The sequence below is a fragment of the Sebastes fasciatus genome, chromosome 6 (genome assembly GCF_043250625.1).
Source record: "Sebastes fasciatus isolate fSebFas1 chromosome 6, fSebFas1.pri, whole genome shotgun sequence".
NCBI lineage: Eukaryota > Metazoa > Chordata > Actinopteri > Perciformes > Sebastidae > Sebastes > Sebastes fasciatus.
In genome coordinates this window covers 24,652,168-24,670,026 of record NC_133800.1, presented here as the reverse complement: position 1 = coordinate 24,670,026, position 17,859 = coordinate 24,652,168, and the positions used below count along the sequence as shown (strand labels likewise).

Below are 17,859 nucleotides of genomic sequence, written 5' to 3'. Positions count from 1 at the left end.
ATAAATGTCCCCCAGGACAGAGGAGAACCTGGTTTGTGTAGCGTCTTGCATTTGTTCAATAGAACAAAGCGATCAAATTCACTGGGTGAGACGTTGTGTGTATGAGTGTAAGATGGATGGATAGATGCGTGGACAGATATAGTATGTGCAAGCAAATTTATGACTAAAATAAATAAGTGAAAATATTTCTTTGCCAAAAAAAGTAGTCTGGGAATTATATATAAAATAATAAAAGTCCCAATTTAAAAAAAAAAAAAAAAGTGCACTGCACCCTGATTTGAGTCATCATATTCAATGTGTTCAATATTGCTTAATGGAGCTTTGAGTAGAGTAATCAAATATTTTTACTTCATCACTTTACACCCCTGCTCAAGAGCCATCTAACAACTTGTTCCTGGTCTCTCCCAAGCATCCTTTCTCCCTCTAACCTGACCTTCAATAAAATGTTCCCACATGTCAAAAACATGAGAGCAGGGAATAGAAAAATACATGCAACACAAAATCAAAGTCTGCACTCACCAGTTCTACCCTGGGTCCCAGTCCCTCCAGTATCCTGTGAGCCTCTTCTGCCTTTTTCTGGTGAGGGAACACAAACAGAAGTAGCACATTAGTCGGCCGCCTGCACCTCTGCCATCACCACGGCAACGCGGTGAGCACGCTCACTTGATCGCTGAGGCTACGCCGCTGCTCGCTGGACGGACCGACGGCTGGATGTATGGATGTATGGAGTGATGGATGCACCGACTATTATTAGAGCTTTTAACTGAACGCTGGGCCGCAGCTCCCTCTTCCCTCTCCCAGAAAAAAAAAGAAAAAAATATTACTCACCTCCCCTGAGCAGAGAGAGGAAGAGGGAGAAAGAGCAGGCAGGCAGGAAAGCAAGTGGGAGTGGAGTAGAAAGTGAGTGGGAGAGAAAGAGCAAAAAACAGGGAAAGGAGGAGGGGGGGGGCTAAAGGGCTTTGGTGCTTATCTCATAAGAGACATCTGATGAAAGAGAAAGATCTCACCTCCAGCTCACTACCTACAACAATCAGCCTTTTAAAACTAAAACTCCTGGAAGGGAGCATAAAGCAAGAGAGAAGTGTTGGGGCATGAAGTTGGGCAGCATCTATGTCTCTGGATGACCTCTCTGCAGCTCTGCTCCTCCATATATTTTTATATTTAGCTCCTGCAGACAAATGTGTGAGCAGTGTCCCAGACTACCCCTCTCGATGTTCGCCCCACTCTTTTCCTCTTTCCACTCGGTACACTCTCTCCGCTTCATCGATCAAACAGACCCTCCTCGGTGACACACCGCATGCTCTGTTGCTTTCCATCTCACTTCACTTCCTCCGGTGACCACGCAGGGAGACTGGCAGGGCTGACACATTCACAGACGGGATGGAGGTACAGTGAGGGAGGGGACGGTTTTAGAGGTGACAACAGAGACGGAACCCGCCGGTGTGTGTGTGTGCACGTCAACCTTTATTCTTCACCACCCACCACGTCGCGCTGCTTCCTTGTCCCTTTCACTCTGTCCTCGCTGTGGAGGCAGCGCAGGAGGTGTTTGGGATCTGCTCCTGAGTTTATACGAGACTCACGCTAACAGACTTGGATGTAAGACCCCAGAGGAGCTCACGCACACAGCTTAACTTTACCCAACACAGACTTCCAACTGGGTCACCTGTGAGTGAAGCCAAGTTTTAAAAGTGCCCCGTGCATTTCCTCTTAGACATAAGGCAAAAGGAAGCACTGATGATTTACATTTGCACATAATATACATATCATTCAAATGAAAATACAGTAACATGATGCTGTTATTCTTCCTTAAAAGGTACTATATGTAACAATTTAAATGTATTAATTGCTTTGTATTGTCATTGTGTGAACAGATTGTAATGTAACTTAAAAACTGAGACCTTCCCCAACTTTCTCGGTTGCCTATAACAGCCTGTGGACTGATTTCTATGTAAAGGACTCGGGACGGTTTTGTTTCGCAACGTTAGCTGATGAAGTAATTTGCAAATGGCAAGCTATTTGGTATCATGGAGATTGGACATTCAAATTTTTTCAGAAACATCTTGTAGTGTACTGTTTAGGTGTAAAATTTGAATGTTTGTGACCCGGGGCGCCATGTTGAAAACAATCGAGCCAAAACCAAGCGATGCCCACCAGCAGGAGCAAACTTTCTCATTTTACCGCTAAACAGTACACTACAAGATGTTTCTGAAAACATTTGAGGCGAGAAATATGTATTACAGTAACAGAATATTGATTCATATTTCTATTTGACAGTTTGATCGGAGTTTGCAAGTTTTGCCAGCAGTGATTGACAGCTGCCCAGAGACAGCTCGGCTCTGATTGGTTGTTTTCTTTCGGCGCTGTGAAATCTTGCAGGAGCACTAGGAGGACACAGAAGAGCATGATGTTTTTCACAGATTATCTGTCTCATGCACTACTGTCGTGATATAGTGACAGTTTTATCAAAATAACTTATTTTATCACATTTTCTCAAAGTTACCGTCTGCAGCTTTAACTCGTTGTGCATTGATTTCCTCATTCATGTTGCTTCCTCGCCAGTCACCAGTGAGTAGGCGTAACAGGCTGCAGAGTATTGCCTCAGAGGGCTTGCTCACTACAGAAGCAGTTAATGACCAGCAATTATTAAAACCAGCCTTTCATCCTCGGGGAGTAGGGAGGCTCAAGGATTTCTCTTCTTTTCCTGGCCGTAGTTTTTCAAAGCAAATTTGAAAACAAGACAGCATGGTACAGACATCAAAACTCTTGGAATATGGCTTCCCATTAAATATTAGAAATGACAAATTTAGCAATGAAGAGATGGGGGTGGATGAGGTGCAAAAGAACTTATCTCTAAAAGTGTGTATAATTACACACAGAGAGAGCTCTTGTAACTGCCCTCTCCACTGATCTCCACCACACACACACACACACATAACCTCATCACAAGACGCGAGCTAAGAGGCTGGCTCCATTACTTCAATTATGCCCCCCCGTGGTAACACGCAGGACTGCTACTCTGGCTTTATAAGCTGTAAAGCTTAGCAACTGTACTGTTACATGCTGCCTGCAGTCAACAAGACATTTTCCCCGGTGGATCACATGATCCCTGAAAACGTTGAACGGGAGAAAACTCGGGACAAACTTATGAAAATAACACTGTGGGTGCTTATGCAACTAAAATAACAGCATTACAAAACTGCCATACCGAGGAGAGAAAAACAGGGAAAACAGAGAGAAGCAAAAAAAGAAAAAGAAAAAAAAAGAGAAGGCATACAGGGCCATCTTAATACAGCATAGACACAAGGATTTAGCATAGCTCAACAGAATTATGATAATGCAGTCTCAGATGGGCTGTCTTCTCTTGTGCTTGTGTCCGTGACAGCTATGTCCCAAATATGAGAAGAGTGAACTTGAGTTGAGCCATCCCCGGGGTTTGACAATGGGCTGGTGGCAGAAATGTGGCTGTAACCCTGTCTGGGAAAGCTGGTGACACTGAGCCCAGAGGGGACAGATGACACCGTAGTGACACCGGCTCAAAAAGGCATGCTGAGGCTGGAGTAATTATAGCCAGGTGCTTTAAAACACATACACCTATATATATATATATATATATATATATATATATATATATATATATATATATATATATATATATATATATATATATATATATATATATATATATATATATATATATATATATATATATATAAATAAATAAATGTACTGTACATATATGTACACAAATAAACACACACCACGGGAAGCTTTGACATAACATTATTATGCCATTTACACATAGCAACTTCATGCACCTTGGGCAGATAGTTGTCCGATAACAAAAAAGCCAAGTTTGAATGCCTTCACGAAGCATTCAAGCCAGATGTTGAAAAGATGTAAATGCATCTGTCTCTCCAGTACGCATACTTAATCTTTACTCCTCCCAAGTGCAACTACATAAGAAAGTTACTGATAAAAAAGCCATTTACGGGGTCTGTCCCCTGTGATCATGGCTGTTAAAGTGACATTGAAATTAGCCATCGTTCTTCCTGTCACATATCAAGTAGCGCTGTCAATCGATTTAAATAGTCAATCATGATTAATCACAAATTAATCACACATTTTTTATCTCTTCAAAATGTCCCTTAATGGGAGATTTGTCAAGTATTTAATACTCTTATCAACATGAGTGGGCAAATATGCTTACTTTATGCAAATGTATGTATATATGTATTATTGGAAATCAATTAACACAAAACAATGACAAATATTGTCAGACAGAAACCCTCACAGGTACTGCATTTAGCATAAATATATGCTCAAATCATAACATGGCAAACTCAAGCCCAACAGGCCACAGCAGCTGTCAGTGTGTCAGTGTGCTGACTTGACTATGACTTGCCCCAAAGTGCATGTGATTATCATAAAGTGGGCATGTCTGTAAAGGGGAGACTCGTGGGTATCCATAGAACCCATTTTCATTCACATATCTTGAGGTCAGAGGTCAAGGGACCCCTTTGAAAATGGCCATGCCAGTTTTCCCTCGCCAAAATTGACCATAAGTTTGGAACATTATTTAACCTCCTTCACGACAAGCTAGTATGATATGGTTGGTATCAATGGATTTTCTAGTTTCATATGATACCAGTTTTCACTCTAGCTTTAAAACTGAGCTCTCTACAACCTAAAAACCACAGGTTGCATAGATGTGTTTAAGAAATTAGTGGCATTCAAACAAATTTGCGTTATTATTGCATTAACTTTGACACCCCTAATATAAAGCATCAGAATGAAACTGCTGCAGTGATTTAAACAAATGCAAAGGTCATAAGAGCTTTTATCAGATCCATGACAGCCAAAGTACAGCCACTGAATTACCTGTGTGGGTGAGAGATCTGTGAGACTGAGAGCTCGGGAAGATGAGCATAAATAAACCGCTAAAGTGCTCACGATTTTTATACAACTTCCGGTACAATAAAACCAACCTCTGGGCTGGAGTATGACTTGCCCTGATTTGCATGTAGCCGGGGAAAACTGAAACGGATGCAATCAGATTAGTGATCTGGCTAATGGAGATGCATACTGTATATGTGGCTGAGTGTAAACAAAAGTGTGTTATTAAATCTCATTTGGATTTCATCAGACACTTGAAAAGTCAAGAGTAAATAGAGCCTACGTAATGTGAATTAATTAGGAAGCAATAACAACAGATGTTTTTGTGACTAAAAGAATGAATATGACTCGATGAGTAAATGATGTGCGTCACTGTAGTGACTACAGTGAAACTAGAAAAAAGCTGAAGAAGCTGGTTCGAGAGAGAGAGAGAGAGAGAGAGAGAGAGAGAGAGAGAGAGAGAGAGAGAGAGATTAGGGGGGCAGGCAGTGGGCCAGAGTACATCCTGCCAGTCAGAGGGAAGTGGAATGTGTTACAGAGGTCAAGCTACATTGTGGAGTAAGCTGTGAGTCATTCTTAAACTTCCAGCTTTTCAGATGAGTCTTGAGCAATCTCCTGCCGTTGCATAGACGTGCTGTGGTTTAGCTGAGCTTGATGACGGTAAGAGGGTGAAAGTCATGAAGGACACTCGCTGTACTGTGGTTGCTGTTCCTTTGAAAAAAGGTCTTCTCCGGGCATTTTGGTGGTTATCTGGGGACATCTGGGCAGCTGTGAAGGATTTAGTCTCTCGCTCAGTGACACTTAAGCCGGGTGACTGCCAACACATGGCTTTTAAACTAAGTTCACCCCCTTTTGCCGCATATTTTCTCTACACACTGCACTGCTTTGTATGAAAATGATTTGCCTTCAATGTGTCAGAGAAGCCGTTCAACACATTCCTTTGAACAGTGAGGTTTCAACATTACTCCTAGTTTCCCATATGGGGCTCGTTCAAAGAGGGCGAATCTGGGGTGTGATACAGTGTGAGAGGAGTTCCCTGCTTTAAATGTCAATTTCAATAAAAAAGGAGGCTTGTGTGTTTCACCACTAGGGGGACTGAGAGCACTGAGAATCACTCCATTATAAAGGTAATCTGCACAGAGCACTGCTGCATATCGAGATTGCTATGACTAGAATTTAACGCTTACAAATATCTTCATATGACCTCCCAGCTGCTCTGTCTTTTCTTGAAAGAATAATTAACATGCTATACTTGAAATGGTGATAAATGACAAAGGTTTGTTTCAGTGTGTCACCTTGTAAGGTATGTGTGCTCATGTGTGTGTGTGTACGCGTGTGATTCATCATGCCTGCTGTGTTGACCTTTAGTAGCTTATTCTGTTAGGCAAGAGCTCTGCCGTGCCTGACAGCAGAGAGTGGGAGGCTCAGGTAGGAGATGAATACTTTGTGGCACTCTCTGCTTTTGTTTAAGAGGGTTTTTTGAGGATTACATCAAGCAAGGTAAATGAAAAGGGCAGATCTCCAAGAGAAAAAAAAGTCCTCTGCAGACAGACATCAATCTCCTCAAAGCCTCAGTATTTATACACTACAAGAGTAATCCACACTTTGTCTACATTGTCTATGAAATGTATTGGAAAAACATAATGAAAGCAGTACACACCGTGGGGCTTCACGCATGGTAAAATCTCTCTAGTTTGTTCAAAGCTGCACCTGCTGGGTAATCTTTTACCTTACATGTTCTGTCTCCATCTCCAACACTGACTAACTGCCCTATCCCTGATAACCATATTCATTTTTTATGCTAAATGCAGTACCTGTGAGGGTTTCTGGACAATATTTGTCATTGTTTTGTGTTGTTAATTGATCTCCAATAATAAATATATACATACATTTGCATAAAGCAGCATATTTACCCACTCCTGTGTTGGTAAGAGTATTAAATACTTGATAAATCTCCTTTTAAGATACATTTTAAAACAGATAAAAAATGTGTGATTAATTTGCGATTAACTATGGACAATCATGTGATTAATCGTGATTAAATATTTTAATAATCGATTGCTGAAGTTCAAACCGAGCATCATAATGGGGAAGAAAGGGGATTTAAGTGACTTTGAACGTGGCATGGTTGTTGGTGCCAGACGGGCTGGTCTTAGTATTTCAAAAACTGCTGATCTACTGTGATTTTCACGCACAACCATCTCTAGGGTTTACAGAGAATGGTCCGAAAAAGAGAAAATATCCAGTGAGCGGCAGTTGTGTGGACGGTAATGCCTTGTTGATTTCAGAGGTCAGAGGAGAATGGGCAGAGTGGTTTGAGATGATAGAAAGGCAACAGTAACTCAAATAACCACTCGTTACAAGCAAGGTATGCAGAATACCATCTCTGAACGCACAACATGTCGAACCTTGAAGCAGATGGGCTACAGCAGCAGAAGACCACCCGGTACTAGCAAGGTGTACCTAATAAAGTGGCCGGTGAGTGTATATACATAAAATAAGGATCTTACCTTATGTCACTAAGTCATAGTATTCCATCACATCATGATTATAGATATAAGGCAAACAACAGTTGAAATTAATGGTTATTATCATTAAATTACAACCATGGCCAATGAGCTGCAGTGATCCATATTTGTATAGGAAATATATGACACGTCATGAGAATACTATGAATTAAATTAAACTGAACTGGATCGTATCGAAGTAGTGCTATATCGAACTGTATGGAATCGTAACATGTTAACCATCGTTTTTGTATTGTATCGCAGACCATGTATCGAGATGTGTATCGAATCGTCTTGAGAGGGAAAGATGCACACCCCTACAGAAAACCATTAGCAGGCAACAGAGAATATTCAGCCGATGTAACAGCCTGGCTTAGTTTAGCTTGTTATCTTGCATCAGCCCAGTGAAACAACACTAAACCGTGGGGGGGACACACACCCAGCTCTCTCACTCTGACATACACTTGTGGTAATACACTCTATATGTGTGTGTGTGTATTCTACTGACCCTGTTCTCATCGTAGATGATCTGCACCAGGCTGCGGTGCTTGGCCTCGCTGGGTGGCGGTGAGATAGGCCGCTCTGGCTCGTGTGGCTTTGCAGCCTCCTCCTCCAGCTGTTGCTGTAACACACACACACACACACACACACACACACACAAAGATGACAGTTAACACTTCAAAAATCCAAAAAGGGCCCCGATCTTCCAGGAAGACCTGTGGCTCACCAGTTCCTGTTGCGAGGTTAAAGAGTGTGTGTTAGATCAACCGTCCCTCCCCCAGCACTCCAGCAGGGACGAGACTAACTGTCCTATTAGCTGTAATAGCTATTAACTCCCCAGGGCCTAGTTAATCAAAGAGTTACTACAACAGCCTGTAAACAAAGCCAATGCCTGCTGTGTGGCTGGAACATCAAATAAGAGAGAGAGAATTAAGAGCGAGACCGCAAAAGGAAAAGTAAGAGAGGGAAATGTGGGAAATTAACACCAGACAAATACTGGAAAACAGCGGAGTTCCTCTAATTTACTAGTCACCCTGGCATGTAACAACACATTATTTGGAGATTGTACTCCAGACAGCACCGTCTACTGTGAACAAAACACAGAGACAGTCAGCAAGTAAGAATTTTGGGGGTTGGCAGGGAAAGCTGTGAGAAAACTAAACGAGTGAATCTGGCAGGGCTGAGGTGCGTCAACCTTCATGTTTCACCGTCAATCATGTAGAGTTCAGTCACCGCTTGTATGTCCATCAATCTTCCCTTGAAGGAGCTCAGAGGAAAAAGAGGAGAAGCCTGTTCTGACACTCAGCATATATACAGAAAAGCTGTTTCAGCCCATTTACATTTACACATTTGCATCTTTGGCAGATTGGATAGCTATCAGAAAGTGGGAAAAGCTAAGTCACTACTATCCAAATTGCCCATTCTATCCAGATGTTGACAAGGTGTTAATGGACCAGTCAGGATAATTAATCCTCCCACACTTAAGTACCTCAATAAGCAGCAGGTGGAAGTAGCCACTTCCTTCTGCCTGTAATATTGAGAATCAATGCAGATTGTAACATTTCCCACTCAAGACAAAAGCCAGATGTTAGTGGGTGTTATCTAGTGGGAAAGGAGGCTTTAGTTATTAGTTAGATAGCTGGCTAACTGGTTTTAGCACAAGTTATACAGATAAACTTTGGTCTTCCTCAATTTTGCAAACTACAGTATGTTAGGGCATACCCAGCGTCTAGTACAGAAATAACAACAACACTGATGTGTATTAAAGCTGGTGTAGGCAGGTTGGAGCAAATTGGATCAAGTTATTTTTATAAAACGGTCACTATATCCTGACAGTAGTGCATGAGACAGGTAATCTGAAAAAAATCATGTGCCTCTGTGTCCTCCGGTGCTCCTAATGGCATCTACAAGATTTCACAGACCGGAGGAAAAGAACAAATCAGAGCCGAGCTGGAGTCTGCCGTCTCTGAGCAGCTGTCAATCACTCACGAACTCTGATCAAATGGTCAAACTTGGCAGTGCTGATCAATTATGAATCAATATTCTGTTCCTGTAATGCCTATTTCTTGAGTAAAATGTTTTCAGAAACATCTGGTAGTGTTATTATCCCAAAATTATCATAAAAAATATCGTCTCCTCAAGTGAACATACCAGATAATAATCAATTTTTTCAGCTGTGACGCTGGAAAAAATAAAAATAATTTGCCTGAACATGTTTGGATACAGTCTCTGTGCTGTGCAGGCTATGAGCTGGAGACAGAAGTTGAGTGTGTTCAGCTGTAACTAGCTGACTGGAGGCCAAGGCCAAGTGTTGCTGAGTGGCGTGCATATAGCTGATCTACAGTTAAGTCGGCCCCCTCCTTCTCATCTCCTGTCAGGGGCTTCAGGAGGGGGAAAGACAGCCTCCAGAGGATCCACATGAGAGTGGAGCAAGATGAATCATCATGTGCCATGAAAGGTCGGGATAAGCATCTGGTGAGGGAAACGCAGACATTCCCGTAGAGACCCCCCCCCCTTCCCTTTCTAAACCCACCACAGAGTAAAATTAAATAAACCAGCCATCCTGAGCTTGGCTGACATGACACAGGCTGGCAGTAACCTAAGCTCTAACCCCCGCCCATCCACTAACTCTGCCACAACTCTTTAAATAAAGTTTTACCGTGCCACTTAATTAGTCCAGATGTTTTAATGCTTGAAGAGAGCCGGACTGTAAAATAGCCATAAAAACATTGTGTGTGTATTGAGGGAGGTCTTGATTTGTGCTTGTAAGCAGCAGTGCTTAGCCTCGCAATCATTCACAAGTTTCAACCCTAAGGTTGGAAATCAATTACCAGCTTGATTTTGGTTCCTATTGCAATTAGGTCAAATACACAGATTAATTATATACTAAGTCTTTTCTATTAACAAAGAGCAATGTAGCAGACTTCTCATTTCAACCTGGCAACCATTGGTAAGGTAAAATGTTGTTGTCAGCAATAGGGGTGTAAGAAAATATCGATACACATGAGTATCGCAATATTATGTGTTATGTGATACTGTATGGATTCTCCAAAACCCTGTACTGACTTTTAATTAACCTCTCAGATATTCGACAGCCCCTATTCTGTCTTTCACAGGTTTTGGGGGACTCAGTTTTAGAGATAGAGTGAAGATACTGGCATCATATTAAACAAAAAACCCTAAGGCAGGGGTGCACACACTTTTTCAGCATGCGAGCTACTTATAAAATGACCAAGTCAAAATGATCTACCTACTATAAAAATGCAAAACATATATTTATTTATAAATATATTGAGTATTCTTTATATGTACAATATATGTTGGTGTACCTTGCATAACTGCATGAACCCATATTGTACAATATAACTCTGTACATTTTTTGTCATTACCTTACTCTGATGACTTGCACTGAATGGAATCAGCCAGGGATGCATAGTCCGGACAGTAGCTGCTGATAGCCAGCCTCAAGCACACTTCCAAATGATCATCAGTCAAGGTGGAACGGTATTTGGACTTAATAATCTTCATGTGGGAAAAGGCTGACTCGCATAAATAAGTGGAGCCGAATAATGCAGTCAAGGAGGTAGCACATTTCCTCATGTTGAGGTACTTTTCCTCTGTGAGTAAGTTCCAGAACTGTCCATGAGCCCTGGACTTAAGCTGAATGTCAGCTTGTAGTGTCAAAATCTCATCCTCCACTCCAGATGAGTTCAGGTGAAACAGTGTTGCAATTTGTTGGCTGACGTCTATTTAAAAAAAAAAAAAAATGTAATTTTTTTTTTTTTTTTTTTTTTTTAAATGCCATGCGATCTACCCACACTACCTTTGCGATCGACCGGTAGATCGCGATCGACGTATTGGGCACCCCTGCCCTAAGGAATCCAGTGGTACCAACCCAGGATTTACGTTAGCTGGTATATATGCCGGCTTTTAGCCGGTATCACCTGTAGTTCTCCAGCAGATTAAATGATTAACGGCCAAAATATCCGTTGGGAAATATGCCAAATAAATGAATGAATTAATTAATAGCATATTAAATAGCCTAATATTGTAAGATATGTTGCCAAGACAACTACTGCCAGATGAGCCAGGGATCCACACATGTAGCTGTCAATACATTAACTTAAAGCTACTTTTTTCATTTTTTTTTAAAATAATTGAGTATAGCAAACAGTTAATGTTAATATAACTGCATGCATGATGAAGGAGGGTGAAAAAGCTCGACCATACAGTTTCTCCACCAAACATGGCAGGCGGCCAAAAGGGAGACAGTGCGGCAGGGATGTGAGTGGTTTAGCAGTCACAAAACCTCCACCATAATCCTCCTCCTCCCCCAGGGAAGCTGTTATTTATAGCCTTATATATTTTTAACCTACTTTTTCTCCAAAATAAAAAGCCAAAGAGAAGAGAAAAAGAGGAATGTAGCTGCCTGGAGGAAAGCGCGTAACAAAATCGTGGCACATTGAGCAAGAAACAGCTACAGGACTTGAATGCAGCGATTACAACACAGCAAAGTCTGTTTAAGACTTCATTGCACTGATGCCAACTGGAGCCTGGCAGGGAGAGTCACATTGGAAAACCACACATGAACATTTCAAACAAGCCAAACACTGCCACTAAGAAAATTCAACAAGGATGCCAGCACTGGCAAAGACTTCGACATCTACAAGCATGACGGATAAAGGTGTTTTTAGGCATGCCTGCCTGGTCAAAATATGTGCGTCTACTCAACTTTCTTCACTGTCACACGTCATCTGACAGGTTGTGCCTAAAATTAACCTCATGAATAAGAACTTTGAAGTACATGAATCATCTTCTAAAAGGGTGGGTCATATTAAGCTGCATGCCAAGCACTACTTAAACTGAGCTGTCATAGGGCTACATCCACTGCAAAACCCATCCTCCTTGGGATGTTATTTCACAAAGTGAAAGGAAGAATGTAAACACAATCGGTAACCAGGCAAACCTGTACAGTGGAAACCGCTCATGTGATCACGCCTGTCCGGGTCAAATTGATCACTATAAGCAGATGATTATTATAACTGAATTTTGTTTGTAGTGCATCATGATTACCATCTAATTGATATTTTTATATTTATAACATGAATACAGAGTACTGAAACGGACCGCTTCGCTATTTACTGTCTCTCTGACAAATCTTCTGCCTTATCCCTCACCAAGGGTGAGGCATTGCCGTTTTTGGCTGGCAAGTGTGCATGCAGAACGGTGTCCCTCTCCTGGAGAGAGACGGGCGCCGGTCTGCATGTGTGCCACAGAGCCGGTTGAGGATCGGCAAAGTTTCCCTTTGGGGGCATTACGTGACCCGGCATTATCAATCCACTTGACGAGGGCGGCTTCAACCACAGCTGCCTTGCCCGTACGCATTTGTATTTTTTATTCAAAGAAAATTACTGTCTTTTTCCCGTTATGATATCAATGTGCACGCAGCCCAGGTATTAAGGCGGAGAGCAGACGGTCCGGGAGGCGAAGTATCAAGGAAGTAAAGTAAAAAAAATAACTGTAACCGTGATCACTACAAGCGGTTTCCACTGTATTTTGTAATCTAGTTTGCAAAACCCTTTCTGGTGCATATGCTCCCACCAACATCCATCCAGTGCTGCAACTATCAGCAAGTTAAATCTTCGGCAGAAAAATAAATTAATTCCAAAGCCGGAGGCACCTACAGCAGGACCACCAGAACTTCTCCACAGGGAAACATAAATCCATCTTAAAATCAGGGAGCTCGGCAAGAAAACTTGAGATAGCATCAGTCTGCAATCTCCAAACACAAAATGAGCCAATATAATCTCAAAGTTATGACCGGATCGGGGAGGTGTGCAGACCTGTTTCTTGCGAAGCTTGCAGATCTGCTGCTCCACCATGGTGATCTCCCTGTCCACGCGGTCCATGTTCTGGATCAGCTCCTCCTTGGAGAAGCGAGCCGGCACCAGATCCAAGTCGGGGTCCATATGAACCGGGCTCACGGGGGAGATTGGCTCCAGCTTCCCCATTCCACTTCCACGCTCCTACAGAGGCACAACAGGGAGAAAAAGGACACGCTTAGATGTGTATAATATTATGATAAATTTTACACTTTAGCAAAAGTCAAACACAATAAATTCATGTTAATAAAATCTGAAGGAAGCAAGAGGAATGAGGACAAAGAATAATATTTCAAAAAGAAACTTCATGCAGTAAAAAAAAGTCGATGTTTGGATAAAACTGATTATAGACGGCAGATCAGTGTAACGTATCTGACATACGACGGAGCATAAAGACCCTCTTGATATGGCTTGACCATCTCCGAGGACTGAACTTGCACATTGCACCTCTCTCTCCTGTTGAAAACACCCCTGTCTTCCTCTGATTGCAAGACCTGGAGGTTACTTTATAAGAAATCATCCAAACACAGTCTGTGTATCCGGTGGGAAGGTAACACACGCCAGTAATTAAGTCCTCCGGGTAATGAAAACCAGCGTAGCGTCTCAGTGTCACTAGACCACACTAATGAATATGAGGTCACAGCCCTCCTTGCCAGGATTATGCACAAGAGCACAAGCAGCTGGCTCTGCTTAGGAGACCCTGTTTGAAATGTGAAATACTCGTTTTTTGAGGACGTGGGGGGGAAATCTGAAGGGTTGTACAACATGTGTGTAGATCAAATTCACGAGGTACTTATTAGCCGTGTCTTCTGGCAGAAATGGTGTGCGTTTGTCAGTCACACAATACACCATGCGGCTCATCAATTGAGCAGCTGTACTGATGACAGAGTAGAGAGGAGTGATTCATCAAACCTCTGATCTTCCAAGTACAGTACTCCTGAGTCTGCGTATACATTCTGTGAGTATACACTCATAATATCAACTCCTCTTCACTACAGTGTACCATCTTTGATCTAAATAACTGAATAATTCACACAACTTCCCAAGGTTGATGGACAAATAATACTTTTTAAATGGATGCTGTGCTTTAGTTCATCTCAAAATCTGCTCAGTGGAAGCTGACTGAGTGTTTCAGAGGAAATCCAGGGGATTGAGATAAGGGCTGCAACTAATGATTATTTTTTTATAGCTGATTAATCTGCTGATTACTACCTTAGTTAATCACTTAATCGGTCAATAAAATGTCTGGAAATCATAAAACCATGGCAATCACAATTTTCCAAAGCCCAAGTTGACATATTCAAATTGCTTGTGTCATCCAGCCAATAGTTCAAAGAACAACAAGAATTAATGCATGTTTTAATCCACTACCGTTATGCCAGTATTAGGAGTTGAAGATAAAGCAGTTGGTGGTGCAAATTCTACAGTCGGATTAAACCATTGCAGAGGAAGAGGGGTGCAACGATGGTGCAATTAAAAGAGCGCCAGTCAAACGAAAATAGTGTGAAAAATGTGATGTAAATATGGCATGTTTGTTTGTTTAATGAGGTTACGGATGCAATTTTTCATCTCCTCAGTGGTGTGGAAGCTTGAGTGACATTTAAGTCTTACACTTCATGTACATCATGATAAGTTCACCAAGTCACATTTTTCGATACACTAACTTTTTCCCCTCAGCCAAGTGTAGAAAGTGTTTTGTGATATTTCTATTGCTTTAAAATGACTTCAACAATTATTATCAAAATTGTTACCAATTACTTGTCTGTCAATCTAATAGACTAATCGTTTAAAGGTTTAATTGAGATGACCTGGTCATTATTTCATTTCACTTGAATGTCCCTCTGTTCCTCCTTGGGACAATTCTCGTGCTTCAGAGAGCATTTTCTTGTTGAAAGTAGGGCTGTCCTCGACCAAAGAAATTCTTCTTTTATTATATATTAGTCGACTAACACTCACACGATTTTGACAACTAATCGATTACTTGATTTAATCGACAGATCTGTAAAACTTAGTTTCTCCAGAAAGAATCACACCACTATAAATGTTGTGTTTACCAGAGATGTGCTCATAAGTTTCTTGGATATAAGTCATTCAGCATGAAAAACGCATTAAAAAACGACTGAACGATTAAAGAAATCTTGGTCGACTAAGACCAAAATGACCGATTAGTCTACTAATCAACTAAGAGGGGGCAGACCTAGTTGAAAGTAATCAGCTTCTTCTTGGAAATAGTCGTAAATCTAGTCTATTACAATGTTAACTTATGTGTTAAACACTCCCAAACATTGCAGTTGTAACAATGAATGATGCGTCTGTAACCTCATGTTTAGAGCACAGTCAACCATTGTAGGGTTTCATTTCAAACTGGAATTCATCAGAACAGACATTTTTCCAGTCATCACCTGCCCAGTTGTCTCTTCAGGGGTTTAACCATGGACACTTTGAGTATGCTGCCTTTGAAAAGCTCAGCACACATAAAAACGTTTTTCTTTTTTTTCAAAGTCCGGTAGCTCATGCTTTAAGCCAATTCTCAGTAATCTGTTCACATGCAAAGCAAGAGAGGAAATGGATTTACATGCAACCGCTTATGTAACAACACAAATGGTAAGAGAGGGCCCAGGCTCTATCTTCTCCTGATCAGCAAGTGTATGTGTGATCCTACGTTCTACATGAATGTTCGCATTTTTGAGTCACAGCCTCCATAAATGATTGCGTGTGTGATCCAGCTTGGGTTTTGTTCTGCGTTATTTTTAAACATCTGAAATGAAGGTTATGTAAGTGAGCTAATCTGGACAAGGCAGGCTGCATTCTAGCCCCGTAGACCTGCTGTGATTGAAAATGTCAGCGCCAGAAGATGTCGAGGGGCTGTCCTACATCAAGACGTCCAAGTTTGCCAAAGCCAGTTACAGTCACAAAAACTCACCATACATAAACACAAAAATGAAAAATAGCTCCTCGGATGGATCGACTTTGTCTCGAACAGAATCCTTGAGTGCGCATAACATCGCTACCCTCCTGACGTGTTACAGTTCAGCACGCCAGAAATGATAGCAGGATCTTCACTATAGACAAAAAATTAGGCCGCTACAACCACCAAAAGATCGACTGCGTTAATGCGTTAAAGAAATTAGTGGCGTTAAAACAAATTTGCGCGTTATTATCACGTTAACTTTGACAGCCCTAATAAAACAGATATAATTACACAACCTGTGTCAATGGTCATCACATCACAACGTTTTTTATATGAAACTTAAATTCCTTTCATTCTTGCCTTTGTTGCTGCAGTTGTCTATTGGTAATGACATTCATGATTTTGTTTTGCTGTTGCCACATTGTTCTGGTGCGATTTCAAGGACAGTTATGTGCGTGCACATGTTCAGAGTGTGTGTTTCACCATGAGGGATTTGATGGTATGACAAAATTATGAAGTCAAAAGCAGTCTGCCCTCTGGTCTTGTGCCCTACGCTGTCCTCTGTACTTGTCAGCAGTGCAGCAGCACATCAGCAGCTACTACACCTGTGACATGGTGTGAAAAGGTCACAGGCCAATAGCTAAGCCCTTGGCCCAGCACAGCTTACATGTTGTATGCCCTCGACGACCCCGGTCACATTTAGAACATTCCACTGCATGATGTCTCGGGGCTGTGCATGCATCAGGTTTTGTTTTTTAAAATACCTCTGGGTGTTGTAGTGTGTCTGTGTAAATGCTGTCTGTTTGGTAAGCACCCAGCTGTTTGACTGAGTCAGACAGTCTAAATGTATGCATTCCAAACAAGAGTTGAATAAAGCCGTAAACATCCTGTTTTCATGCTAGAATGTGCATCTATCGTCACAATAATTCCTCTCATTCGGGCATCGAGCCACAACAGCTGGTGCACAAAGCTACTGAAACTGAGGTTACTGAGGTACGATTAGTTCGGGTTTCACAGCTGAATCTCATCATAAAAGGGACATCATTTGAACTAGAGAAACTAAAACTGTAATATGAAGTGAAACTGGTCTCAATAGGGGTCTATGGTCTAACCAAGGTTACTACAAGTTTGAGATTTAAAGCTAAATGAAAATATTTAAAATCCAAGAAACTGGTGTAAGGTGTGTGGGCGACTTGCTGCTTGCTTATGTTTAGTTCCTTGAGTCAAAGACGGATTGCCAACACACAAGTTACTAAATGTGGATTATTGCTGTTCAGTGGGTGTTGTCTTAAATGCTGTGGAGCAACTATTGATTATTTCATAAATTTGCAACCATTATTAAGACAATAATTCAAGTAATCTAATAGAAAGAAAAAACGAGAGACAATCTTGCAATAGGATCACACCAGCCACAACGCCAAATCAGATCAGGGGCGTAACTTGGACTTGGCCTTCATTTTGATCTCATCTACAGACATGTCAAGTTTCATGACTGCATCTTGCACGGTTTTGATGCTATCGCAGTGACACAGCACCCAGCAAAGTACTCAAAACCTCTTCTGTGGTAGTTTCCGCTACATTAGTAATCTCCACGACAACATTTTGCCATGATGACACACGCACAGACTCATAAGGTGAAAACAATACCAGCTACACGCTGTCTGGT

General features: G+C 41.5%; 1 protein-coding gene across 13 annotated transcripts in view; it reads right to left on the bottom strand.

The window, feature by feature from the left end:
• Nucleotides 1-17,859, bottom strand: part of ncor2 (nuclear receptor corepressor 2) — a 106,565-nt gene that overhangs the window by 52,042 nt on the left and 36,664 nt on the right. For all 13 annotated transcript variants that reach the window (XM_074638693.1, XM_074638700.1, XM_074638701.1 and 10 more), the window contains 3 exons: nucleotides 13,244-13,426; nucleotides 7,909-8,022; nucleotides 520-576 (listed from right to left, as the gene is read on the bottom strand). In XM_074638693.1, the coding sequence (XP_074494794.1) occupies nucleotides 520-576; nucleotides 7,909-8,022; nucleotides 13,244-13,426 (354 nt within the window). The remainder of the gene's footprint in view (nucleotides 1-519; nucleotides 577-7,908; nucleotides 8,023-13,243; nucleotides 13,427-17,859) is intronic.